The sequence below is a fragment of the Acanthaster planci genome, linkage group LG04 (assembly GCF_054643075.1).
Source record: "Acanthaster planci isolate LZ-2023a linkage group LG04, COTS_SCS, whole genome shotgun sequence".
Classification (NCBI taxonomy): domain Eukaryota; kingdom Metazoa; phylum Echinodermata; class Asteroidea; order Valvatida; family Acanthasteridae; genus Acanthaster; species Acanthaster planci.
Genome location: NC_141780.1, coordinates 4,512,991 through 4,539,893, shown reverse-complemented (window position 1 = coordinate 4,539,893; position 26,903 = coordinate 4,512,991). Strand labels below are relative to the sequence as shown.

The window sequence follows — 26,903 nt, the reverse complement described above, 5'->3', positions numbered from 1 at the left end:
CACATTTTACAAGCTCCAAGATTGGTATTTTTCTTTTTCAAGTCAATGTTATTCCCATTCAATATGGCTGGAAAAAAGTACCAACGACTTGACGATAATCAATGCACTGTAGACAGGAAATATGTTTTGAGTTTTTCCTGTTACAAATATGCAATTCAAGAGTTTATTGAAGGGTAATTCCACGGGAAAGTGGAATTTGGTCATGCCATTAATGACCCCATTATTAATAAAAATTCACAAACTAAAACATCTTTCACAAAAAAATATAACAGAAATTTAAGGGCAAATTTCCCCCATCTTTTTTTCAAACAACTCTCTATGTTTAAAAATTACCAGTGAAAATGAGGTTGGTGACAGTGTGATAGAATTCTCACTTATGTATGGAACTGTCCTTCAACAAACAAAGACAACTTCTGGATAGGAAACATTAGAAAAACAGTCACCATTCACATTAAGTGAAGGTGGCATTTTTGAAGAAGCGTCCACTCAACAGAATTTTTTTCATGTTGATTAGCATGCAGTTATAAACTACAATAAAAAAATCTGCAGTCACAAAAGGATTTGAGGGTAGACGTGCATCTCGCCATGAACTTTTAAGCATGGCAATTTTTAATGATAACCGATTGTCAAACCAAAAACTTTGGTTGACTACATCAACAAACGAAACAAGAGGAAACAACTCCCAAAGAAAACTAATATACCGCAGGTTTTCAATTTTCTTTTTAATTGATAGAACTACAGTCCCAACCAAAAGCTGTTGCCACCATTCTCTATTGTGCTTCCTGCTCCACTGAGCAAAGTTCAGCTTTGTAAATTTGGTTGGAGGTAGAGGTATATTGACATAACCCTTCACCTTTTATCTTTCTTTTTGGTGGGGGGGGTTGAAAACGAAGTCCTCTGGCTACAGAAATAGTTGCGGTGACTAACTGGCTTGTAGGCATGATGGAAATCAACTTCTGTGCAGTGACTTACTTCCACCTGACTTGTGATTATTGTGACTAGGCAACGAGGCTACCACATGGCTTGTGGAAGGGAATACGCAGTGACGGACTTCTTGAATCTTGGCAGCAAATCGTAAGTGGATTTTGAACTTTTATGTGTGCATACATTCCATTTCTGTGCATGTGTTCCATGGCCTGTGACAAAGCATGTAAAAAAAACTTGGCTTAGGTTCTTGACAGCTTTTTCCTGTGCAAACCACAGACCATGTTAAGCATATGTCTGATCAAGAAGAATGGAATGAAAGTAGGGAATAAAAGCAGTATTTAGTAATACAGTAAAATGGCATGTCATGTGATGACAACATGTCATGTGATGATGGCATGTCATGTGATGACAACATATCTGAGGAAGAAAGTGTATTTCGTATTTAATTAGAGATGACAGGATAATCAGGGCAAATGTTAATATTCAAAGTACACTCAGTACACTGTCCAGCCGATTAGTATTCTAGTAGTCACACCCCCTGCTGTGTAGAGTGTCGGATTTTTTCAAACTGGGTATTTTCAAGAGGAGCACTTTGTCATTTCAAGAGATCAAACTAAAACGAGCCAAATATGAAATGAGAAAACAAAACTCCTGCTGTGTAGATCGTTGAATTTTTCAAACTGGGTGAGCATTTTCAAAAGGAGCACTTTGTCATTTCAAGAGATCAAAGTAAAACATGCCAAGCATGAAATGAGCGAAATATTTGTGGTGAATTTAATTACCAAAGTGGGCTACTTCTGTAAAACTTTATTCCCTACAAACACTGATTTTGAAAAAAATTGTTCATCACAAACAAAAAAGTTCACTGAAAACCACGAACTCAGTTTGAAGTTTGATATAATATAATACCACATTTATTGTTTGATTTTTTTCCCTGTTGTATTGAACAGCTGCAGAAATTTGATGAGATTTTTGTTGAATATTGCCCTTTTAAGGTTGAAAGCACATTGCAACCAAGGGTGGATACAGAACCAAAGTTTCCGAGGTTCAGAAAATCTGGGGGAATTTTTATTATGTAGGCTGTAATGGCCTTTCTCAGAGGTGAAGTTAAATTTGGGGGCTTTTTCATGTTTTGGGAAGGAAAATGAATTGGTACCCCCAAAATCGCCTATCTCTCGCCAATCTAAAAAAAAAATACCCCTTTGGGGAGGCTGTAGTATCTGTTGTCCCAATCTGTCAATTCACTGAACTATGTAACTACTGAGCTGCTGTTTCAGAATTCTTTGTGAGCTCCCTTCTCTACCCCACCCCTCCCCCAAAAGAAAACTTACTCATCCTGAGAATGAGTCATAATTTCAACAAACTTTCCATAATTTTCATTTTTCTCAATTTCATTGCTTTGAGGTGCTTTGCCAAAGAGGATGACTTCAAGAAAGACATATGTACCATTCAATATTGATACACCTGTCACTTTTCAGAAAGTTAACAGCTCTGCCAAATCACTTGTTCTTGAATGGTCATTTTGGGATGTCTGGTTGCCATAGTAACATGACATTCTATTATAAATCCTATCATTTTAAGTTAATGTTGGTCTTTCACTGATAACTAATATTTGTCTTGACCGCGCAAACACCAGATGCAAGCAAACTCAAAAAAAAATTTTCAGGGTAAATATTTCGATTTGGCCTGTTGGCTTAGTATCCAGAGGACTGATGACATGAGAACAAAACCTGCATGCCTGAATTCTGAAAGAGAATTTCCATGCAATGAAATCGTTACGGTCCTGAATCTATAATATCACTGAAGATAAAGCCTCATTACTGCCAATCTGCTGATGGGTGCTACAAAACAAAACCGGGCTTCATTGTAAAAACATATCCTTAAGGAATAGTGCAGTGAAATAACTGTGATAACCTTAGGCTAAGCCGTTCTGTCTGGACTTCAGTCACTTTGATGCAAACAGCAACTTACATGTTAACAAATATAAACTTTCACAGATCTTGGGTGGCCAAATGTTTCAAATGTTGGCAGTGATTATTTCAGGATTGGGGTTTGCCCCGAACAAAAACCAGAGAAAAAGCTAAGAGAAAAAAAACTTATTTAGAATATGTTCTAAACAGATTTCCAGAAAAAAAGTTTCTTAAAAGCTGCAGATTACCGTTAGGTTTGAAATTTTGTGCACAAGAATCATTTGATCTCAAAGGTCAATGGGCACAAGAATCATTTGATCTCAAAGTTCAAAGGGCACAAAAATAAACTTCTTTAAACTTTACTATTGCTTCTTCCATCTGAATTAACAGTGGCAGACACACAAACACAAACAAGTTTGATATGGCACGTGTAGTTTGATTCTCAATTCACAGAAAAGCAGGGAGAATGGAAGAGAAAAGATGGATGGGTTTAATTGTTGGAGAAGGTGTTAGAGAGTAAAATAATAATTTAATGCAAACAACAGTAAGCCCATAAAGGTCAAATCTTTTGAAATGGTGACCACTTGGTCAAATGTTGTTTACTGTTGATGCTGGAAAACAATACATCTGCACTTAGAATTCTCCAAAACAGACTGATGGTCTTACTTGACTTTCCCATGGCTGTATTTTTATCCTTGTATTTTATCCTGTATAAGAGTGTCAGACCGTTATATAAATCAAACTCGTTATCTGATGTAATGGTAATCTGGTCTTCAAGTGTACCAGTAGTGTTGAACACTGTGCCATGGTTAAGGTCACTGACGACCAAATATGCAACAACACCAAAATGAAGTACTGCATGCCAAGCTTTTATAATTTGTTTGAACAAACTTCACACAATGTTAGCTCAGGCATCAAGTTCTTGAAAACTGGCCCACAGGAGAACTGACAAGCGTTGAGCCAAAGGCCACACTAAGTTGAAGGATTGCATCCATAATTGCTGAAATCACTTCTGTGAGATTCTGTATTTAAGAATGTATCAAAAACCGATGAGTTTGTTTGCCATCAAACATAGGTGGTACAAGGGATGAATGATTATTAACATCTGTAATTTCTTATCACTGCTTTGCGGAAAGAAACATGTTTTCCCTGCCAAATTCTTCAAACCAGTAACCAATTTGGAAGGAAGCATCTCTCATAGTGGCATATTTCCTAAGGTAAAATGCACTTTGTCCGAATGGCCAAAATTATCATTTAGAGGTAAAAAATTCACCCAAGTTCACCTTTTCAAAAAAAAATGACTAGAACTTTCCAGTAACAGCCTGTACTGCTCGGTGCTTTCTCACATCATGTCACCTGGGATTGTAGTATTTGGAGAAGCGGCTGAATCTCATATCAGCTGCCCGGTGTGGGATGTCGGCGAAGGGTGCATAGTCATGGAAACAGTCGGCCCAGACACCATCAACAGCTTTCTCAGCTTCCTCCTTTGACAAGTCCCGTGTCGCGACGATAGAGCTGACCGCGAGTCTCCTGACACAGGCCTTACATGGGCAGAGGAGACAAAAATCACTGGAGATGGCTACAGGAAATTGAGTATTGACCATCCTGATGTAAAGGAAGATGATCTCCCCTCTGCGGAGGAGGCAGGGGTGGAAGCGAATGATTTTTCTAATCAAATTAATCTCCAGGAGCAAAAAAAGAAGTACACCTGAACTTTTTTATACATGACGTTCGCACAGTTGTGTATGATGTCCCAATCCGGTGTTCTACGGCTGTGGCTCAAGCTTTTGGTCACTGACACTCTATGGTGAACAGCCCTCGCCCAAGCAGCATAAGAAAGAGGACGGATAGTTTATCGAGGCTCAGAGTGGTGGGAGAGAAAAATGATATTTAAGTTGCAATGTTTGGTTGTTTTTTTTTCGATTTTACCCCAAATCCAACACAATTCCATGAGATTAAAGCTCTGTCCGAAACAGGCTTCCAGAGCTACGGCTACTTCAAAGTCCACTCTCAGCGTGTCCCCCACATACTGTCAATGGGTAAAGACCTAGACCTACCTCTAGACAATTGATATTGGGATGCAGCATTCTATTGAAACCTAGGGGTTTGCGCTACTACGTGCATGGGTGGTTTTACCAAGCAGTGTCGAGGGGCTGATTCTTTCATAAGATGGGGCAACTTCCCTCCCCTCCAAGCACCAGTCTCAGCTCGCATCTCTAAGAACTCAAGCAGACTCCAAAACTATTTACCTCATGGTTGTGCTTCGCACCTATGTTCCAACGGTAGAATTTCTCACTCAGGAAGGAGCAATCACCACTTAGATTGGCTGCACGGATCTGGGGGAAGGCAACGAATAACAAGAAACAAGGGACATAGAACAAAGGAAAAAAATCAGAAAGTGGAGTCAAAAAATGGCGGAACTCAAAACCTCTGGTTCAGGTTACATAACTTTTGTATCGTTGAAAATGGACATTCACTAAACCCTAAAAACTACAGAAAAGCCACAAAGCATCCATGAAAATGATACCACAAGGGCTGGTTCACACATGCAGTGCATAATGTGAACGCCGTATTTGATGTTCATACATTCATGTTTTCTCAAGTCTCTGCTGGGTGTCCGTATCTGACAAATGTTAAATTTTTAAAATTTGTCCGAATACGCATACATTTGGTGCATACGCACTACCATTATTTTCACAAACTGCGTGCAAGGGTGCATAATTTCATTACGCATTGCGCTTTCGTTCACGCACTGTAGACACCTCAAAATAGACCTTCGCGCTGCGTACACAGTGAATAAGCAGCAAGTATGAACTGGCCTTAAGGTTGACGGTTACCTGACAACAAATTTGCATGCCAAGAATTCGAATGCAACTAAATCCACCACACACAGAACTCTTAAAGAAAACACAAAAAAGGAAATATTTCACAAGGATAATTTTTACAAATCACATTTTCCCACCAGAAAAAAAGAGGGAATTTATAGCCTTTACTGTTTTTCATTTGCAATGGCTCACTGATTTGTCTCCTTTTTCATGTAAAAACATGTATTTCAAAAACTGGGAGGCGCAGTTCTTGAAAGCGCACTCACAATAGCTGTTGTTAATGTTTAACAACCTCTCTGAAAAATGAAGCCTTTCTGACCCCATTTGAGGGATGTGATCACCCAGCACTACGTGCCTCAAAGCTTCCCTGTAAGTATGAATAATCACGAGCCTATATCCCCTGGACCAGTCCATACATTTAACACTCAGCTAAATTGCATTCCCCTCAAAAAAACCTTTCTAGCAGCTTGCCTGTAATTTTTCAAATCAGCAGGGTATTTTAACTTTCAGATAATCCAGCAGTCAGCAGGCACACTGGGGGAGAAAAAGTAGGACAGAGTCTACCACCGGGGCAAACTTTACAGGAAATTTTACCAACTGTAAGAGAGTTCTGTCTTTTTCTTTTTTTTTCTCTCATTTATCTGATTGTCTGGCTTGCAAGTCGGAAGTGGACGTTCATCAAGCTTTCTTCACTAAAAGGCTCCGCAAATAAACTGGAACATTAACCTAGATTTTCAGGACTGGACAACTTTGTTACAAAGACTGCTTCGTTCAGACCAGTACCTTTTGGACTCCCTGTAGCAAATAGATTTTTCTAATCAAGAACAAACTTTCCAGCTGGCCTTAACTTAACCACCTGGGTCGTTAATAATTCATCAATTGCTATCAGTACAAAACAACAGCGGGCCGATTCCACCCACTGCCAGAAAACATCAGGGTAGTTTCTACTCTTGATTATATGTGACCTAGATATCAATATGAGCAAAAAATGTCCATTCAAATGAAAATCTTGTGCTTCAGATGAAAACTCTGCCAACATTCATACCCTTATTTACCACACTAACCCTGACAAAAAAGGCAGTGAAATTGGATTCTTAAAGTACATGTCCTTTGCACCCAGACCAAACAACACATCCGTAGATCTCTTGTTTTGAGTCAAGTCATCTAACAAGCAGTGGCTGGCTGTCACCGTTGTGGGCGGAATGGGAGAGGTCTTGACTTTATTGACTCTTTTCTGCATCACCACCGAATGGCAGATTATCAGTAAGTGACCGGGGACCTTCCATCAGAGCATGCTAATTTGGAGCAGGAGGGTTAAAGAATCATTCCGCCATCACTCACAATCCAGGTTATGCAGCCCGAGTGAAAACAACTTTTAACATCAGTCCTGGAGGAGTCTGTCTCATTGTGAAAAGGTGATTGTCTCTGGTCAGGTCGTTCATCCTGATTTTGGGTTAGCAATTTCAGTGAGGTAAGTCCTTCTGCTTAACATCAATACATGTGTGTGTAGCAGTGTTGTAGCTGGAATCGTCAGATCTTCCTTCACAGGTCCTTTCACCAGATGGGTCAGAAGTAGCAGGGTGAAACACCCCAAAGGAATAACGATTATAAATTTGGACCATCACTTAAAAAAAAAAAAGAAACGAAGGACTTTATCAAAGCTCATTGGATAGCTTGTGACTTAGCTTGAGATTGAATGGCTTATGACGGACTTGTGCTGGACTTGTGATGGGCTTGCAGGGCTGTGTGTTAGATTAGACCGAAACACTGATGTCTGTAGGGCCTAGTACTGCATATTGTGTTCTGCCACTACATCTATGCACAAGATGGATCTACATGTACCGGTACAGTAAGACAAATTTTATAGGGTAGGTGGTAGGAGGACAGCAGTAGGATAGTGTTCGTGTGAGGGAGGGGATGGGATGGAAGTAACTGACGAACCTCGCTGCAAGCAACGGCTTTCAGATCCGTCCAGTCCACTTTGGCCTTGTGATGGTCGTAAGCGTGGACCAGCTCGTGGGTAAGCAGCATGCTCGTCAGGCGCTGTGTTGGAGCCCTGTTCTCGCAAAGAATTATCTGTAACAATCACAAAACAAAACAAAAAAAATAAGCTGCCAGCAGGCTTGCCTAATAATAACAACTATAAAATACACCGACCCAGTCGCCATACATTATTTATGACCCCAGCTCACTGGGCCCATAATCATTCTTGAAAACCATCTCAGCTAGCTGAGGAATATGCAGCTCGATGCTGCCATTTCAGGCACAAACAGCTGAACAAACACACCAACCATCTCTGCCTAAGTTCATGGTGCCAACGCTTTGCCCACCAGAACATAGGCTACAGACTCACAGTCTTGTGCCTATAAATGTTGGACTCAAAGAGGTGGATCCAGTGGCGTAACCAGCGCTAGTTATGTCCGCGGGGGGGCACTTGGGGGTGCACACATTTTTTCAAGGGTGCATCAAAAGACAATGAGCTGCAGCAGAGGTTGTTCATGGATTTCAAATGGGGGGGTGCACCCAGGGGGGCATGGGCAGTCGCTGGGGGAGGGGACATTATGCCACTGGGTGGAGCCCTTTCAAAAGAAGAGAGAAGGAAGGTTCAAAGGTCACGTCCAAATTATTTGGCTATGCCAGGCAATAACAAAATGTTACAGGAGTGACGTAATCTAATAATGTGTGTGTATCGTGTATCACTGTCCGCCGAAGCTAAATAGTTTATGGTGCAGATCTTCAACTTTGATGAGGGTATCATTAGCCTGTGTTCTTCAGCAAGAGTCTGTATCACAACATCTGTCACTAACAAACAGATGCAGGCAGAGACTGTTACTCAGGACTGGGCCCAATTTCATGGTGCTGCTTACCATAAGCGCCGGACTGTCATTTTTAGAAAGAAATCAATTTTTCCCTGAGACCCCAAATCCAGATAAGCCACTGTTCTTTACTAGGAATGGCCTTTGGTCTGTAGCATTTCTCTGGGCAAATTTGCACAGTGTGCAATGTGGTAAGCTGTAGTCACGTTGCACTGATAAGTGTCACTCGCCTGAGTTGCCCAATGCAACAAAAGAGGAAGCCCAAATAGACCACTTTGCAGTTACTGTGCGTAAGGCCGGACTGAGTACTCTGTAGGCCCTATGCAAAAATGCCCTGTCGGTTGTAATCCACCCAAGGCACTCGCACAAATTTCATGGTGTTTGAACTTCGAAGGCCTGGAAGTCCTTGATTTGCATGTTAATCCCAAGCTGTACAATAAATGTTACCTGTATGAGATTACACGTAGGTGTTTCTTGTTTCATTATTAAGCTCAATACTGTACATGTACATAGTTTGAGGCTTTCCTTAATTCAAAAATTCAGAGAGAGGCACTAAAACCTATTTTGTGTGCTCGGTGGTGGTTGTGGGTTATGGGAGTTTTATGGCACATTGTGGTATTTTTATAGGCCCTCAAATTGTTTGTAGCCCCCCAAAATTTTCCACTGGACCTACATAAACTGTGTCTATTGTATAATCTGACCCTATCAGATGTGTACAATTCCCTCAAATACTTTCAAAACCAATCATTCTTCAACCAACACTGGCTACGTTGTCCAGGATCCATGCACACTTGGAAGAGGTAACATTGTTACCTTTGAACAATGTCGTCTGGGGTGAAAAATAGTATGTGTTCCATTATGCGTGCACAAACACTACTTTGTGCACTCCAGGTGCAGAGCACAAACATGACTATTAAGATCATGTGACTGGTGAGGAATTATTCAAGCAGCCTACATTAATACAAAAGTCATCAATTCTTCTGAACAATATTGATTTTAAATTTTTTCTCCTTGTTTTTACCTTTTTGTTAGCCGACAGTGTAACTGGTCACAGATAAGACCCCATCCTAATTAAACAATATTAATTCAGTTTTAGAATTTTTTTCTGTGCAAGTCTTATATCTTCCGGGGGGGGGGGATCATATCTCCATCCTCGGAGAACAAGTCTGGCGACAGAGAAGCATGCATGCTGGAGTCTCCAGATTAGTGTTTAAACAGTATTAGTGAATGTGCTTAATATCTAGACTTGATCTTGATCTAATCATAAGGGCTGATGAAAAAGATAAAAACCTCTGCAATTAATCAGTCTGGTGCCCTCGTAAACATGGAAAGATTTGACAAACAATTAGTGTGGCACCAAAAGTCCTGCAGGAATATTTAGTCTTTTTAAAATCTGTTTAAATTTTGTATTTTCAACTTATTTGGCCAACGAAAGTTACTGTCTGTTGACGTCGAGGATTTCCTAAGCTCAAAGCCTTGGAAATTTAAAGACATCAGCCCAGAACATGTACAAACTTCACAAGAGAAGGGGGTACTTGCTCAATGTGGAACACTGCCAAAGGCTACATGTACACGTAGGTCTGCACACACAATCCTACCAGAAGAATGTGCAGTATTAATAAGATAGGCCCATCTCTCCTGATGCCTCTATTTCATAATTTGAGGAATACTCAGTTCATCCCCCTCCAAAATCAAAAGAAACAAAAATGAAGAGCATTTCAGTTGACTACAACAACACAATTTGAAAAGATTAAGAAACGGTTCACATACATGAAAGAGCAAAACCTGATAAAAGTCCATTTTTCCAACACAGGAGGAAACCATTCACGAATCTAAACATTATTTTAACAAATGATTGAAATTCCCTCAGAATGAAGAAACAAATTTCAGAGGTTTCAACTCTCAAGATATAATGGAAAGTATCTATTTGTAAACAAAATAACAGTTCCATGTCATTTTACAACCAATTTTAAAAAAAAGGTAAAGAAAAAAGGATTTATCTGTTTTTACACATATGTAAACCCTTTTTTTATTCAAAGAAGAAAACAGTAAATACTTTGATCATAAACTGCAGAAAAAGCAAACTTGTACAGACACATTTATTGTAGCTATACAGTAGACTGGTGACTCTACTCACATCCTCGTGGCCTGAATATGTTTACTGCAAAAGCATTGAGAGGGTACTTCAATTATAAATAATTTTACACTTGTAGGTTACTTGTCGGTCTTTTACAATATCCACATTAAACTTCATAAAACACATTAAACACGTCAGGAACTCTACAGCTCCTAAGTGTTCACCTTTCAAATCAAGCTCTTCTGCATAATATTAAATCAGGAGGCAGGGACTACATTAAAAGAACAAGCTCGATTCTGGAAAAGTAACAACAGTTTCACATAATGAAATCATAAACTCGCAATCATTTTTTCTCCTCCATTTAATGAGAAATCGACTCCTTGTCAGAATAAAACTGTATCCGTGCTGAAAATGAGATTCCCTCTCTCCCTCTCCCCCGAGCCTCTAATCTGAGTGATGTTGATTGCAGCTGTTGATTGCTTTTTGGACAAGCCGGAGCAACATGCCACACACCCGGCCTGCCACATTTTGATTGAATAAGTGAATCACCGTTTGTCTTTTTAAATAGACCGCTCCGCTTTTTCTCAGATGAAGCCCTGGTACTGGTACATTCGGAGGGCTGCCTACAAGACCGTTTTGCCTGACAAAGAGTGGATGGGTGAGCTGATACCTTAAGGACCGTGACTTGCAAATCTTCATCAAGCTGAATCATCAAACTGACTGCTGATTCCGTGAGTGTTTTTCCCCCTTCTTGTTTGGTAGATGAAAACTTGCAAATGAAAGTCATTACAATCTAAGGTTACCTTTCTAGTGCAGTGCTTGGTGCTGTATATAACCTAAGGTTTGTTATATACTTCTGTACACAATTTGAAGCTCTTTAGAATACAGACATGTTGTGGGGTTAGATAATTTATATTATTTTGTCAAATGTAATCACACACACGTTCCCCTATTGCATTTTAATTCAAAATATACCCCCAAAAATACATACATCTCAAGTGAGATTGAAAGTACAAACTTTGAAACAAATTAAAGGAATCTGACAACATCTAAAAACAGGTTAGAATTTGGCACGCTAGACAATTCTCAAAATATAGTTCTGATGTTGACTGTGAATACTTGAGGTACATGTACATGAAATGGAAGAAATCTTGATGAAATAAAAAAGTTAAAAACTGTATATGTTGAAATTAAGTGTTTGTCAAATCAAAAGGAACAAATGAGATTGAAAGGGGTTATGTGAAGGTTTCTGTTTTGTTCTTATCTTTTTTTTTGGGGGGGGGAGACAGGACCATCATGGATTGTCTCTGTGTTTATACCAACCTGATCCAATAATGCAGTCTCATAATTTCTACGAGCACCGTAATATACAGTACATGTACGTGCATCAATTATACTTCAAACTCTTGTTTAAAAGGTGAATATAAAATGAATGGGCTTGATTGAAATGAAATGAAATCTATACCTTTGGAGTTTGCCGGGTACAGTTTGTATACTGGGCCACAGTCTTGTATGTGGAATCACATTTCTTGTCAATAGCTTTGTAGGACAGTACTATATATACACACATGTAATCAGTGAACATAGACATATAGCAAACTTTTGGCATCTATCTGTAAAAACATATTTTTACTTGTGATTAATCAATTACCTAGATAATCAACTTAATCTACTTAAGTTCTTAACAGAGCATGTAGGTTTCACATTCATAGTGGAACCCAGCTTGATCATTTTCACGAAAAATGTGCAGAAAACAGATTGCACGTTCCTGAGGTTGGACTGTTTCTTGCCCATTCCATTAAAAAATGGTGTAACTACATGTCATATGTCCCTGTTCCTGCCCGACTAAGGGCCGCCCAGCATGCAATTATGTAGCTATCCATTTCGCTCCTTGTGGCAGATCTGTTAATTTCAAATTACAACAACCCATTGCTTTACGGATGATAGCGACACGCTGCCAGTTTCAGGATCACTGACTGCAGATGGCGTGACTGTTGTTTTAACTTTCAATTTCCAGCGCTGAACAAAGTTAATATGCTTTGGGCACCAGACGTCACCCGGAGTGGTTCATTTTTTTTAATGACCAGCTAAAGGCAAGCCGGTGTTTGATCACAAAAATTGAAGGTAGTAATGTGTCAGACAACTTCTCACAAATGGCCTCATTCAACCGGAGTAACGACTGATACGTGCTACCTGATTGAGCTAAGGTAAACTGTGGTTTTAATCAAAAGTGCTGTATGTTTTCTCTTGTGTTCCTGATGCTCCATCCAACATTTCCACTGCAGCATAGGCTGCTGTATACTTAAATGGATCCGTCTGATCGGAATTTGCAGTGCGTGTGCACCGTGATATTCATTTTGATTTCTGTCGGCAGGTTGTTTCCATTTCACAAACGTCTAAACGTTTCAGTTTTTTCTGAACACAAACGGTCTCATTCACCGACTGTATCTGCTCCAGAGACCATTAATTTCCCAACTTTTCATTGATGCTGCTTTATTTTGAAAAACTGCCCATGATCTACATGTACATGTAGTGCTGTAGCAGAGTCCATCACAAGTCCCTGCATGGCCGGCACATCTGTTGCAAGCCCGTCCGAGGTCATCCAGTCTTAAGCCTAGTCACAAGCTATTCAGAAGATGATGTGTGATAAAAGTTTTCCTTTGTCATTTTTCACGCGGTAATTTATGACTGGTCGCATGAAAGGATTTGTGACTGGTCTCATCAAAGGATTTATGAACGGACCTGTGATGGATTTAACAACAACAATGCCACAATGAATTCTGTTTCTACTTGTACATTTTATCGACGCCCGACCCCGGAAACAAGAATGAATGGGTTTTCTTATCGCCTCTTTTTTTTTATTTTTACCCCCTGTTTTACAGGTACCCTAGATCTTTGACGGGCCATAAAACCTTTCGAAATTTCCATAAAATATTTGCCACTATTTATGAAAACTGTGTAACTTTGGAGTGTGTGTAAACTAACGGATGATCCTTGGGTGATAAAGTGATGTGTGATCTGCTGAGGCCACTTAGCACAAACCAAGTACAATGATTAAGAAGTTAAAATTGGTCTTCGTGTTTCACAGAATGGTATTATTTTAGTTGATATTTACTGGCTATGATATTTCTCTAATATTTAATGTATGCTTGACACTCAAAGGAAATTTTATTTCTGACAATTTAAGTTTACAAAAAATGGTGTTACATCTGTTAAACTTTTCACGGCAACATTTCTCCAACTTTTGGTTATGGAGTGATGGGATGGCAAGAACATGTACACTGTACAAAAACAAGATCTAGTTAGATACCCACATGTCATATACACATGCCACATAGCCTGCATGTACATGTATAGTAAAGAGCCATGTCACCACACTGTATTGCATGTCGACCACACTGCACTTTAGCATCAAGTTACACTGCCTATGTTATGTTTAGTAACATCGCAGTCTAACAATATCTGTGGTAATGTGGTATCAGCTAGAGAGTCAATGATGGAACCTGGCAGAGCAAGGTAGCCTGTCAATGTTAACTTAAGGCTGCTGCTACATGTAGGGTAGATGACAGCACATTTTTGGAAGCCTCTAGCTTCGGCTGTGGCCATTTCCGATCAGCATATATTTTACTGCCAGCCATAGCCACGTAATTTGGACATGACTCAAGATCGACAACTATCAACTTGTAACAGGTTAACTATCTAAGAGTTTCGTCCTTATTTGTGAAGTTCATAAAATGTTCTCACCTCATTCTTGACTGGGTCAAAGCCTCCACTGACGTTGGCATTTGTTGTACACCGTTCACAGCATACTTGCCTGCCTATTACAAACTCACTGTAGAGGGAACACACCAAAGGACACTGTACATGTATATTACTGCCACCTTTTCATTTTTGGAGAAAGAAACAAGTCATGCACCTTAAAACAGGCCTTACCTGGTACCAATCCACATGCTCACCAATCTGCCCTATTCTGGTCACATTTTTAAGACTCAATGATATCTCTTTTGAAGTCCCAAGGGAAGGTATTCGGACTGCCATGTATTTCTATCTGCAAATAAGTATGTGACCCTTCCAAATCCAGGATACAGAATTGGAAGCAACTATCTGGAATATGCACTGGGTAATTCCATAAATATGGGGTCTAAAAGTGTGACATTTTTGCTGTCTGTGTTTCCTCTGGCCTATTCATTACCATTAAATGATCATCAAAATTTCACTTCATGCTAGTTTTTATTTGATGAGCTGATAAGTTGCAGCACTCACTGCAGATAGAAGCTCTGTAGAATGTGCCTTAAATAACAAAATCTTATACATGTCAGATGTAATAGGGGCACCAAAATTATAACCCCCCCCCAAATTTTAAAATCACCCTAAAGAGCAATGTAAATTCCACAATTTCCGTTGCTGGTAACTACTGACTTCTTCCGCAGACAAAAATGTTGGTTTTTGGATCCCTTTGAAGTAAGAAAAATTGACAGTGGGAGGAGGGAAGGTAAGTGTAATTTCCAAGATTAGATCAGAGTTACTAAGTTAGCCTAGTTTGAGGGTATTCAGTAACTTATCACTTTTATACTTTTTGTGAAGCTGCTGATGCTGAGGTGGGCAATCACTGTTGGATGGGTGGGGGGAGCAGGGGCCATACCCAACCCCGGGAGTTTTTCATTTTGAAGAGTAATGAAAATAGTTTTTTTTTTTAAATTTTTCACTTCCCCCCTTAAAAGCATGTAAGATGCCCCCAAATGGAGCTTCACCCCTAACAAAGGTCATGAACGGTAAAAAAATTTGGGGGGCTCCCATAAACAATTTAACACCCCCTCCCAAAAAAATTTAAAACTTGAATCCACCCATGTAGGGAATAGGTCAGTCTGAAAGTGGCGACTCTCCCTCAGTCTTACATCCAGTATCCTTGACTTCAATTTCCCCCAATTCCCTTTTTATCCACTTTGACTTTTGACCATATTTTCATAGCTAATCTTCATTCCTTAACAGAAATTACAAGTACAGTCCAAAGCCATACATTTTTTCACCGTTTGACTTATTTGATTATAAAAAAGCAGGTAATAAAAACATGAAGCCTTCAATAAGTCTTCAGAAATGGCAAAGCATTAAGCAACACAAAATGTAAAATTGTTACAATTTATTTCTGATTCTTTTGAACAGCAACGATGTCTCTTAACTTTCTGAAGTACAACAAATAATTATGCTGAATTCTGCAGTTTGATCAGCCTAAGTCTCTGCTTAATGTAAATATCCCATTTGTTCTGCACAAGAAAAGGTTTACACAGTGTTAGGGTAAATAGTGGATATGCAGCTGAGTGGCCTGGTTTGTGCAGCCAGTCAAATAAATGTGATATCAGTTTCTGAGGGGTTACCACCTGTAATGTTGCCTTCTGACAAGAAAATCTTCCCATGCAATTGCCACAGAGTCAAATAAATGTGATATCAGTTTCTGAGGGTTTACCACCTGTAACGTTGCCTTCTGACAAGAAAATCTTCCCATGCAATTGCCACAATGAAAAGTGGACCTTTCCAAACTTCAGTGGTCTTTTTTTCTTGGTTTGTTATCTTCAGAATCTGATTACTGTTCCTCTGTGCCTCCCTGTGCTGATGATCCAAAGTACACATTTATTTGCTTGTTGAAGTAAGGTGTACATTTTCTACCCTTTTTTTTTTCCTTACTCGGGTGAACGATATACATGTACATGTATGTAATATTTTCTGGTGTGGTTATACCGGTATTTGCTTATTTTGGGCGGCAAAACCACGTCATTCTGAAAAGGTTGTGAAGGGATGACGTTAATAACCAACTACACATGCGTGATTTTATGGGAGGGATCACACAGGCATTTTGAGAGCACTTGGTCGAACAAATGCGGTTGCTAGGAAACAACTTTAATAAATAAGAGTAGGATAGGGGTGCAAATGCCAACTATTGAGGTTCACGTATATACATGTACATGCATGCATGTGCATGTGAAGCCCCATTGCCCCTGATTATTAGTAACCTTCCATATTGAGTTAACACCATGTGCAGTGCTCTCCAACCCATGGAAACAGCAAGGTATCTCACCAAGCTTTCCTTGTCTCCAACTGTGTTTAAAGAAGTAGCAACTGGGCTTTCATATTTGGCCACCAAGTTCAACTTTTGGGTACTACATAATTGGCAATCAAGAAGATTCCATCTTTTAAGAGCAAAAATACCACTTAATCTTGAAGAGAGGCTGGCTGTGAATGTATCCCTTTTCAATTTTAAAGCAATAATTGACATCTATGATACCCGGAAGTGTAATATACCAAAACTAAAAATCCTTTATGTTAAGGGTACCTTGAATGGGCCCCCGAGACTCACCCTTGAGTCCTCCTATTTTAATTTTTCAGCCCCCATCAGGTTTATATTTGAACTAGCAATGTGCATATCCCCTAGTCACAACTGCACTACAGCTTTACTCACTGGGCACAAATTTGCTTTAATTTAAAAGGACACTTTCTTTCCATCAGTAAAAAACTTTAAAGGCGGGGGTCCAAGTTGAAACTTTTTCCATGGTTCAGCCACCTTGAATCCAAAGGAAGGAAAACTCTCAAATGTTTTACACTCAAGAAGGCGACAGGAGATTTTAAATACATGTATCTTACTGTGCTCTCCTGGGCAGTTCTTAACTTGTGTGAATCCAAAATGCGGATATATTTTTCGAAGCAAGAGAGCTGATATATAAAGGGATATACAACAGTCTGGCACCTCTGCAAAATCTAATTCAAATATTTTGAGAGCGTGATGTAAAATCTTGTAAATAAGACCTTAAGACTAATCAGTGGGCAAGTTTGTCGAGAACCCACAAGTCTTACCTTCCTAATTTATCAATTGCTTCCAGGAGAAACTTCACATTTGGATCTGTGGAGGAAGTCAGCCACACCGAGAATAAATAAATTAACAATTGATAATACCAGCCATAAAATGAGAAAATTCTAGGAACTCAAAATATCTGAGCTTTCAGAACACAGAATGTTAAAGGGCACCGAATTCCACATTCTGAATAGAGTGGCACGTATTGTGATATTAAGGAAAAAACTCTTTTAAGCGTTTCAGGTGTTTCAAAATCTGTCTGGCGAGGGCAAAATTAATTCGGCTTCAGAAATCAACGCCACAATAAAAATTGAAATAAGATTTTAAGAAGATGGAAGAGTGTACATGTGTAAATTAAACCTACATGTACAGTATGAAATGTTTTGAAGGCATGACAAATTAGAAGGGTTTTAATCTGACTTTTCAAAAAGAAAGTAGGCGATACAGGACAGTCTTCTATAAATCAGGATTAGTTTACCCACCCACCTCCTTTCTAGAGGCCACCTTGATATTTTGTGGTATTTTTAGTGCAGGAAAATTGGGTGAAACCAACATATTTAAAATTAAGAAGTAATCATTGGTCTGGTGAGTGGAAAAATAAAGAAAGAAAATACCCCCAACAAAACTCTGCATATTTATTATTCTTTGTGAAAAGTGGGGCCCAATGTAAGGAGTTAATCAGACATGTGGCCCTACTTATTACTGAAAAATACATGTAGGCCTACTTCTTTACATTCAACAGGCTTTTATCCAGTGTCAACATGTTCTTTTATTATCCTGCTAGGCCTATTGATGGGAATAGTGAAGTAGTTCTCATTTTAATCTGTGCAAAACTGGTCATTCCCCCCAAGGCAACGTTGTCTGAACTGCCCTGACCCGTTTTTTGGAAATTTTAAATGGTGGGAAAATGTGACTTTCTTAGTCATGCTGATAAACCAGCCATGCAAATTTGACTCCACCATGTGTCATGTGTTAAAACTCCCCCAGTTTCCCCTCATAATTTCCCTCCAAACTCAAAAGTTAATATGTAACTCTCCATTCTGTTATAGGAACGAGGTCCCCAAATTCATGATTCCCCTACTGATTTAGCACTTGGTTCCATAAAAACAATTCCAGCGATTGTATGTATGCTTAAATCAACTCGAGCAGTGAAAAGTAAACGGGTGTAATGATCCACAAATTCTGTGAAGCCAACACAACAATGAGAACTTACGATGCTGACTTGCAAAGTTTGCTCTACGTAAACACGACTTGTGTTGATACCAAGCATACATCCCTCCTTGTTTCTCTTTCGCATTCACTGGCGATGACGGATTTGTTGATGTATCTTTGTTATCACTAGCTCCATGGCTTTCATGCGTAAATTCTGCCATGACTGCAGACGTTGTTTTGCGTGAAGCATCACTGTTTTCACAAGCTAAACTTGCCGGAGAGGACTTGCTCGATTGTCCTTCCATGGGCGCTGCCATTATAAAATATGTTACAGCGCCACCAAGAGTCGCACTTGTGATTTTTAAGTGCGCCATCAAGTGAAGGGATGAAAAGGCTATCCTCAAAAATCACCAGAGCAAAAATCAGTATTGAATGGCGGCTTGTTCTTGGACTGGGATTGAACAGAGACGTGTCCAAGTCTGGGGTCCAGTCGGGGGCAATTTTTTTTCCCCAAAAATTACTGTCCAGTGCAATTTGTTTCATCCTTGACAGAACCCTCCCCCAAAAGAAAGGTGTTAGTACTACTGCTGCCACTTTTAATCACCCAAAACAAGAAAGGAATTTACATCTCCCTTCCCTCTCCCAGGCTCCCGCCCGCAGGATGCGCCACTGGGATTGAGTAGCAATGTACAAGAGACTAGAGAGGAGAAACTGTCAGATATTCAAGTTTCCAAAGTCGTACAGACCCATTAGTCGGTGAGTCGAACGGTCGGTCAGTCGGTCAGTTCACGCTCACCAATGACAACATTACATTGGATCCTGCTATGAAGAAGCGGACCTGAGGATCTCGTTAAACACGATAGACAAAAATAATCTACACATAAGGACATTCAGACGGCCGTCAAGGGTTTACAAAAGGGTGGATATTAGACTTCTTGCATCCGAGAGGGGCCGATCCATTCCCGCCTAATTCTCAGATATCCAAGACGGGCGTTTCACAAGAGTGCGCCTCCAAGAGTTTGTAACCCGTTGGCCAATTACGATGTGCAAAATCTGTCGACCCAATGTGCGATTGGAAAGGGGCGATAGATTTCGAGGGATGTGATTGGTCAATGCGTTGCAAACTCTTGGAGGCGCACTGTTGTGAATCACTCATATGACAGTCAAGCAAACTTGGCTCCGTGCTCGAGTGCACGCTTCAAGGAAATGGTTATTTTTTCATACACCGCACGTTCGAAAATGTAAAGATTCAGGAGGACGCTCAATCCGATTCGGTGACGTAGGCAACACTCTAACCGTAATAGGGGCGAGTGGGATGGAAGCTATCACAATTAGGATGCTAATTTGTTTTCTTTGTTCTCCGTAGTTTCAGTGGGGGAGATGGGAAGGAGCAGTTTGTATGGGGGGCGTGACCATCCACCCTCCTTGACAACTTGGCCTAAACCTTCTATTTTTAAAAATTATATCGTTATTTATCTCTTACAGGTAATAAATTGCGACCGTTTCAACATGGGAATACATTGACCATCTTACTGCTGACATCTGGCAACCACTCAATGCTGGCTAAAATACGTGACTAAAATTAGGCCAATCATGGAGCCGGGGCCCTACAAACTGAATTACAGTCAACCGAACGACACCCAGCCCGACTCCCAATGCGCAAATTTCACCGAGGAGGATGTCGCACGCAGCGTCATGTACAACAGCGGCACGTTCGTCATTGTCGGAGTTATGCCCTTTCTGACCCTGTTCGGAGTGACCGCCAACTTGGCATTCCTCTACGTAGTCTACCGCCGGCGAACCATGCGGACGATCACCAACGCCTACTTGGCCAACCTCGCTGTGGCTGACATCGGTTTTCTAGTCTCGGCAGTCGTGCCGGCGTTAGTACAATATATTTCATCGCCGATAGTATTCGATCAGCTGCCGATAGGTCCAGTGGGATGCGTCCTTGTCAACTGTGTCATCCTCATCTTCTTCTATGGGTCAGTCTTCATGGTGTTCCTGGTGTCGTACGAGAGATACTGTGCCATCTGTCGACCCCTTCACCAGAGGGTCGTGGTTGGCAAAAAACGAACCACAAAACTCATTGTTGGCGCCTGGTTTGTAGCCATTGTCTTTTCATCCCTAGTAATCCCCTCTTTGGTCACTATGAAAACGAGATGCGTCATTCGGCCCGAAGGGAAAGAATTTGAAAAGTTTCCTAAGGAATATGGTTTATGCCAACCTCCTGAGACGGCCCAGTGGCTTAAATACGTTTCCAACGGCTTCAAAATGGTGCCCTTTTTCACAGCCATGTTCAGCAGTGGGTACATCTACACGAAGATTGTAATTCAGCTCAACAAGAAGATCCCGGGACTGGCCAACCGGCGGCGGTACAACCAGGCCATGAGCAACGTGCTCCGGTCCCGGCGACAGATCGCAGTCATGCTGATAGCGACTGGGGTGATCTTTTTCGTCTGCCAGGCGCCAGCCCAGGTCAACACGCTAGCCGCCATGATCACCGATCACCCGAACGTCGAGCCCATCCTGAATCGGGGGCAGCGGGGCATCGTGCAGTGGGTCAGCCGCGCGCTCCTGTTTATCAATTCGGCTGTCAACCCCATCGTGTACAACGTGACCAATTCCAAATATCGGAGAGCCTTTGTGGAGACATACATTTGCAAACAGAAAAAGAAAGTGACACTTCGGAATACGAGGTCCATTCAATCGATGTACATACCAAATGGTAGTAACAAAGTGTACTTATGGAGTAACAATTTTGAGCTTGACAAGTTTTAACAAGGACAAGCTTAAAGTGAGCGAGGCTATCACAACAGGAGTTTTAAAAGTGATTTTTTTTAATGCATAAACACTACTTTTTAAAACTCCTGTTGTGATAGCCTCGTTCGAAGAAATGGAAATTTCATTTAATTGTTAAGTAGACATTGTGATGTGACTTTTTTTCATCATGTGGTAACATTTTGGTCCTCGAAAAGTGTGCACAAGCAAATCTGATGAGTGTTTATACACACATCTGTATTATTTTCTTAAAATAAGATTACCTTTTAGTTCTTTTCTTACTGTTTTCATTTTTTCTAACTTGTGTTCATTGGAGTCCATGAAGAGGCAGCAGACTTACAAAAATCATCTTCTAGAAATAACAGTTTAGGCATTGTCGCACTTTCTTTCAACGATGGCTCGATTAATAGGTTCTAGAGTGATTTCCTTAGGGGCTAATTCTGAGGATGGTCAAGCAGGTCCCGTTCCGGGCCATCTGGCTCATCAGGCCGGTGTTTGTCTACGATTTCCTCGGCACGAAACCACTGAGAATAATTTCTCATATTCCCTGGGTACTCCTGAATGGAGAGAGGCAGTCAAGGGTGTTAAGTGGCTTGCCAAGCCACAACTTATGGCCAGCAGCTGGATTCGAACCCCTGACCCTGTGGTTAAGAGTCACTAACTTTAACCACTTGGCCACCTGCCCATGTTAGGATGGAAAACGATAAGATTTTTAATAAGAGGTGAAATGGCCTCAACATTTTCGTCTGACAAATTTGATTAATTTGGGGGCCTGTATTAAACAGTGTAGTCCTGTTTTGATTTGTGGAGTTGCATTCTTCTTTCAACATCTCTCTTAATTAAACCTCGCTGAAGTTCACATGTACATGTACCTGACGAACTTTTCAGGATGTAGATGTGTTTTATCCACAAACTTCCCAGTAATTTTTGACAATCTCTGGTCGAGTAGTCACGTTTTGTAATTCAAGGACTCAGATATTACCGGCTTGGTAAGAAACAAGAGTGCCGTGTTGAGGTATAGTCTTGTGAAGAACACCAGTCACAGTTACTAGACAAAGACGCACAGAAGTTCACAGGAGTCGTTGAATTCCCTTTCGAAAATTTTCCTTCATAGTAGTTCAGTTGCTTTGCCACAGAAGGCAAAATTTGTGGACTTGCTTTTGTAGCGTTTGTTGTTTTTACTGGCTTTGTCTAACCAGAAGATTGTTGGTTCAGGTCACGGCTATGTATTGTCGCTCGAAGTGAAAAATACTAAGATTACTGAAATGATCGTAGATTTGTGATTTGTCTGTCACCCTTTTACTACGAGGCTCTGACATCCTCTCTTCTGGTAATTTATCACGAAAGGGGGTACCTGTGATAATTTATCAGGGAATCGCATCCCGAAAGTGGGATGACGACATCCTCTCATGATTTATCACAGAATGACATCGTCCTGAATGTAAGTGGTAAAATTACCCGAGGATGCCCACACCCAACTCTTGGAATGTCGTCGTCCCGCGACAAAATCATGTCTGGATGTCAACGGGCCTGTTGTTTCACACAGATCTATATTTCGATCAGAGATCATAACGCTGGATTGCACCATCCCGGAGGCGAGTTTGGTTTCCGTAAGTCAACGACGGATCGCTGATAGTGATTCAGATCCGTGTGAACCACACAAAGCCAACATCTCGCTCGCGGGACACAAATACCTCCGTCCCGTTGTTCGTGCTAATTCTGGTCTGTATGCGACCGGGGAACGTAAAGTCAAGACTATCACATCCTGGAGGAACACGGTACTTGCTGGGTTTGGCCACGTGGTTTCAAATTAATAAAGACACGGTATCAATTCGCACGTCACAATACTTCGTCCGTGGGCATACTCTGCAAAATAACGGAGTAAGTAACGCCCTCTACTGGCAAAGATACAAAACGCAATTTGCAGAAAAAAAATCAAAATACACGTGGAAAGTACATGTTTATGACTATAATGAATAATGCTTTACGTTCTGCCATGATTTCATTACGCCACTATTCCATATGAATGCTGAATTCGGTGATGTTGCATAATAGTTGCAAATATTATTTACAATATACATCATTTACATGACATTAACATTACGCGTAATGAATATTCAAAGTACTAAGGTCTGCTTCTAGATCATGATCCTTGTGAAGGTCACATACGACAGTCATCAATAATTTCATAAATTAGGTTCTTTTCAATCCAAGCGCATTTCTTCGAGCGAATGACGGGACTAGCAAGCTCTGTGTTGCTCCCAAAATTCACCTGTGGTAAACAACCGCAAAATTTACCACAAAATAAGCAAAATTCTTTTAATCGGCGTCAAAATTTCCGCAATATCAAAAGACATAGTTCTTGAAAAAAATCATTTTTATCCAGGATTATTAGATCCTAAAAAGTTCTAGATCTACACCCGAAGTTATCAAACTTCGATTATGTCTTATTTACAGACAGCTTATTTCAACTTGATTTCAATCTTTACAAGTTAATATTTTGTACAGGTATAAAATTGGCGTTTAAAAAGCTTTCTACACACATAATAGCTGACATGTCTGCGTGAATCACGATATTGTGAATCTCTAACTTTTCCGCGTAATTCTCGGTTGATTTATGCCTTAGAAATCAAGCTATAAGTATCCACTGTCGGATTTTGCGTAATTTTTAACAAAAAGGTGATTTGTGCAACATTGCTAAAACCGTACACTAACCAATAGCGTAACAGAAGTAAAACTTTTCGAGGAGGCTCCTGAGGGTGTAATCATTTTTTTTCACGGGGGCACTGAAAAACCATCACTGTGGCTTGTACAAGGGTTGTGCACATTTCAAAATGTCAAATGAGGGAAGGACCCAAAAGAACGTGCCACCCTCCTTCGTAGTTTCGCCACTCACCGACCGTTTCATACTTGGCGCGAAAGCGAACAGATGAAATAGTCGCGCTGCGAATTTGCAAAAGTTGAAGACATTTCAACTCGAGCCAAAGTTTGCTGCAAATCTTTCGTGACGTCAGAGTCACTTCGCTTTCATAATCTGCCCCACGTATAAACCGATGACATCCCCCAGGATGTAGTTGCTTTTTTGATGGTGCACTGCGGGAAGAGAAAGTGGAAATCTAGACATTTCTAACCACTACTTCTCGGACCTATGATGCCTCACACGCCCCTACACGGGGCTCGAGCGAAGAGATACGGTACATGGATTTCGATCAAGTTAACATGAAGTGTGTGCTTCTCACGGACACATGTTTGTGTAACGACGGTGCACACTTCAACACCTGCCTCTCCACGTATTCGATGATACAAACGACAACATACCATTGTTGCAGGTGCAATTCAACCAACTTTGACCGTTTCGTAAACGCTGCGCTGTAAATAACCAAACAAAAAATACTGTTTCAGGAACAGAACAAGGAGACATCTTTCCCAAGGACTCAACTGATCATACTTCGAGAGTGTAAAAAAATGAAAAGTGGGATTTTAAGAGCTGTCATCATACATAAAAATGATGCGCATTACAATGCTCTTGCTTGATTTTTCCTTCTGAAGAGAGCCAACAAAGACTCCTAAATGTAAATAAACTTGAGGGCGCTCTTTAAGTTCTAAATACTGGCAACGATAAATATCTTCTCTTAAATGAGCACCTCCGCACGTAAAATACACACTATGTACACGTCAAATGTTGAATATCTTTTCTAAAAAACGTTTGTATCAGTCTTAATTATTTCATTCTGTACATCGTTACAATGTAGGAGGAACATTTAACTACAATTATTATTATTATTTTAGTTACCAAAATTACTGTTAACCCCTGGACAGCGATTACTACGATACTTTCTCCATCTTGCTACCGTACATCAGTGCTGTGCAATATACCTCCGAACAGTGATGTACCTCGACCTGACGATTCTGAGACCAGGTAACCGAGCAGATAGAGCCGGCCCCTAAAATGCCTGCAAACTCCCTTCTTGACAACATTTAGAGGGTATCGCCAGTTCCGGCAATGTGACTGGCAGGCCTCTCTCGTCGATGCTGAAAGTTTGAGGTTTCACTAGCTCAGCAAAAAAATCCATGCCGGGTTCGGTGCCTCAAGCTTTAACAAAGGTTTACTGCATCTAAAAATAGTTTGGCCAGGGTGAAGTTGGGTGTCTTCTTTTAGACCGAGGCATCTACCTGACTGAGACTTATCACGAGCAGGGGACACGAGTAATCTTTGAAATACACCCAAAGTTGCCATATTGATTGACTGTTAACATGAGCACTGGTACTGATGTCCAGATAAAAATTGCAATGGCCTTTCAACGTCAGCTGTCTCGTCCAACCGTTGAACAACAGCCGAAAATTCAAGTACTTACTTACAACCGATAGTCAATGTTCTGTCTGAAAAGGACGTCTGTACATTTCGCCATACCATGATGACCTCCCACTTCAGGCACGATCACCATGCTGATCCTAACCCTGCAATATACTGTCGATTCTCTGTCCATCAGAAATCCACACTTGGTGTATACAAAAGATTTCGAAATTCACCAGACTGACCCAATACCGTCCGGTACATGGTTTAAAAAGTCAGCACTACTTGCAGACATGCACGTCCACAGTCCGTCTGCACTTCCTACATTGTACATAGCAGCACCACTTAAATTTGCAGTTACACCTCTCCACCACCTCCTTGGTGTACGAGTTGTACCCCCTCCCGCAGCACATCAGGTCACAGCCCTCCGTCCCCATGGAGGTCTTGACGCACTCCCGGCCCACAGTGCCCAGCGAGCCGGCCCGAGGGTCATAGGTGCAGTAGTCGGGCGACTCCTCCAGGTACACCATGTCGTCCTTGCTGGGCCGGTTGAAGCGGGCCTCGTACGGCTCCATTTTGCCCTTCTTGTTGAAGCGGACCCGGGAGGCGCCGTCGTACTTGTCCTTGAGGTAGGCGCCCACGTCGTGGAACTCGGCCAGCTGCAGCCAACAGGTCTTGAGGCTGCAGGAGCTGGACACGCCGTGGCACTTGCACTGAACGCCCGCTTTGTCGTAGACGGCCTGCGGAGGACAGAAAATAATGAAAAAAAAAGAACTTTAACCTCACGAATGAACGAGTTCGGTATTTCAAAAAAAAAGTAAGGTCATTCAGGAACAAAGCGTAAGAGGCGCACTGATATTGCATTTTGAGCATGCGCTGTTGGAATACCGAACTGGCTCGTTGAGATGCGGAATGGAGGTTTGCATTGTGGAGGAAGCGATTGTAATGTTTGAAACGTCTTTAACGACGGCTAGAACATGCTGCCCGAAAGTGCCAGAAAGAACATTGAGTTCATTGGTTCTTTTGGGAACGGTGACTGAGGTTCAAGAGCCCAGAGCGCAACCAACAGAGGGCGCAATTTTCCAAGCAACGGAGGCGCCATTGATAGGAACTGCCCTTCGATTGTTAGCGAACGACAATGAAATGTGTAGGTTGTGGTCGTGTAGCTATTAACAGAACGAACACTCCACACCAACCTGGCTCTTTTGAACCGATGAGAGGGTGCTTCTGCACAAGGCGGATAAGCTATTCTGTAGCCTTTCGAATTACTGATGAGAGAA

At 41.0% G+C, this 26,903-nt stretch overlaps 3 protein-coding genes across 9 annotated transcripts in view; 1 reads left to right on the top strand and 2 right to left on the bottom strand.

Annotated features, from left to right (window-relative positions):
- Positions 1-21: 21 nt before the first annotated feature.
- atp23 (ATP23 metallopeptidase and ATP synthase assembly factor homolog) lies at positions 22-18,868 on the bottom strand. Of its 2 annotated transcripts, XR_002597553.2 has the most exons (7): positions 18,610-18,868; positions 17,399-17,444; positions 14,300-14,387; positions 7,604-7,738; positions 5,087-5,173; positions 4,121-4,378; positions 22-1,136 (listed from the first exon to the last, which is right to left on the bottom strand). XR_002597553.2 is itself a non-coding variant. In XM_022225562.2 (6 exons), the coding sequence occupies exons 1-6, from the start codon at positions 18,863-18,865 to the stop codon at positions 4,190-4,192; spliced, it is 801 nt and encodes a 266-aa protein (XP_022081254.2). In that variant the 5' UTR covers positions 18,866-18,868; the 3' UTR covers positions 3,181-4,189. The 2 variants fall into 2 exon arrangements, 1 of the variants encoding a protein (XP_022081254.2); XM_022225562.2 differs by lacking the exon at positions 22-1,136 and having other exon boundaries at positions 3,181-4,378.
- Positions 801-22,599, top strand: LOC110974155 (neuromedin-U receptor 1-like). Of its 6 annotated transcripts, none has more exons than XM_087135773.1 (4): positions 938-1,074; positions 11,124-11,286; positions 19,195-19,304; positions 20,034-22,599. In XM_087135773.1, the coding sequence occupies exon 4, from the start codon at positions 20,142-20,144 to the stop codon at positions 21,327-21,329; it is 1,188 nt and encodes a 395-aa protein (XP_086991899.1). In that variant the 5' UTR covers positions 938-1,074; positions 11,124-11,286; positions 19,195-19,304; positions 20,034-20,141; the 3' UTR covers positions 21,330-22,599. The 6 variants fall into 6 exon arrangements, with proteins under 6 accessions (XP_086991900.1, XP_022081252.2, XP_086991899.1 ...); XM_022225561.2 differs by lacking the exon at positions 19,195-19,304 and adding an exon at positions 12,573-12,762; XM_022225560.2 differs by lacking the exon at positions 19,195-19,304 and having other exon boundaries at positions 936-1,074; positions 11,144-11,286.
- Positions 22,600-23,283: 684 nt separating this feature from the next.
- Positions 23,284-26,903, bottom strand: part of LOC110974216 (protein Wnt-5b-like) — a 93,325-nt gene continuing 89,705 nt past the window's right edge. Inside the window, 1 exon segment of the mRNA XM_022225685.2 lies at positions 23,284-26,363. Within this exon segment, the coding sequence (XP_022081377.2) occupies positions 25,905-26,363 (459 nt within the window). The 3' untranslated portion in view covers positions 23,284-25,904.

What these genes read in the sequence shown, in the direction of transcription:
- atp23 (XM_022225562.2), bottom strand. Translation starts at nt 18,865, where the DNA reads ATGGCAGCGCCCATGGAAGGACAATCGAGCAAGTCCTCTCCGGCAAGT. An exon ending in AAGCCGTTGCTTGCAGCGAG is followed by an intron (nt 5,174 to 7,603) that starts GTTCGTCAGTTA and finishes GCCTTCCCCCAG; the next exon opens with ATCCGTGCAGCCAATCTAAG. An exon ending in GTGCGAAGCACAACCATGAG is followed by an intron (nt 4,379 to 5,086) that starts GTAAATAGTTTT and finishes TGCCCATGTAAG; the next exon opens with GCCTGTGTCAGGAGACTCGC.
- LOC110974155 (XM_087135774.1), top strand. Translation starts at nt 20,142, where the DNA reads ATGGAGCCGGGGCCCTACAAACTGAATTACAGTCAACCGAACGACACC.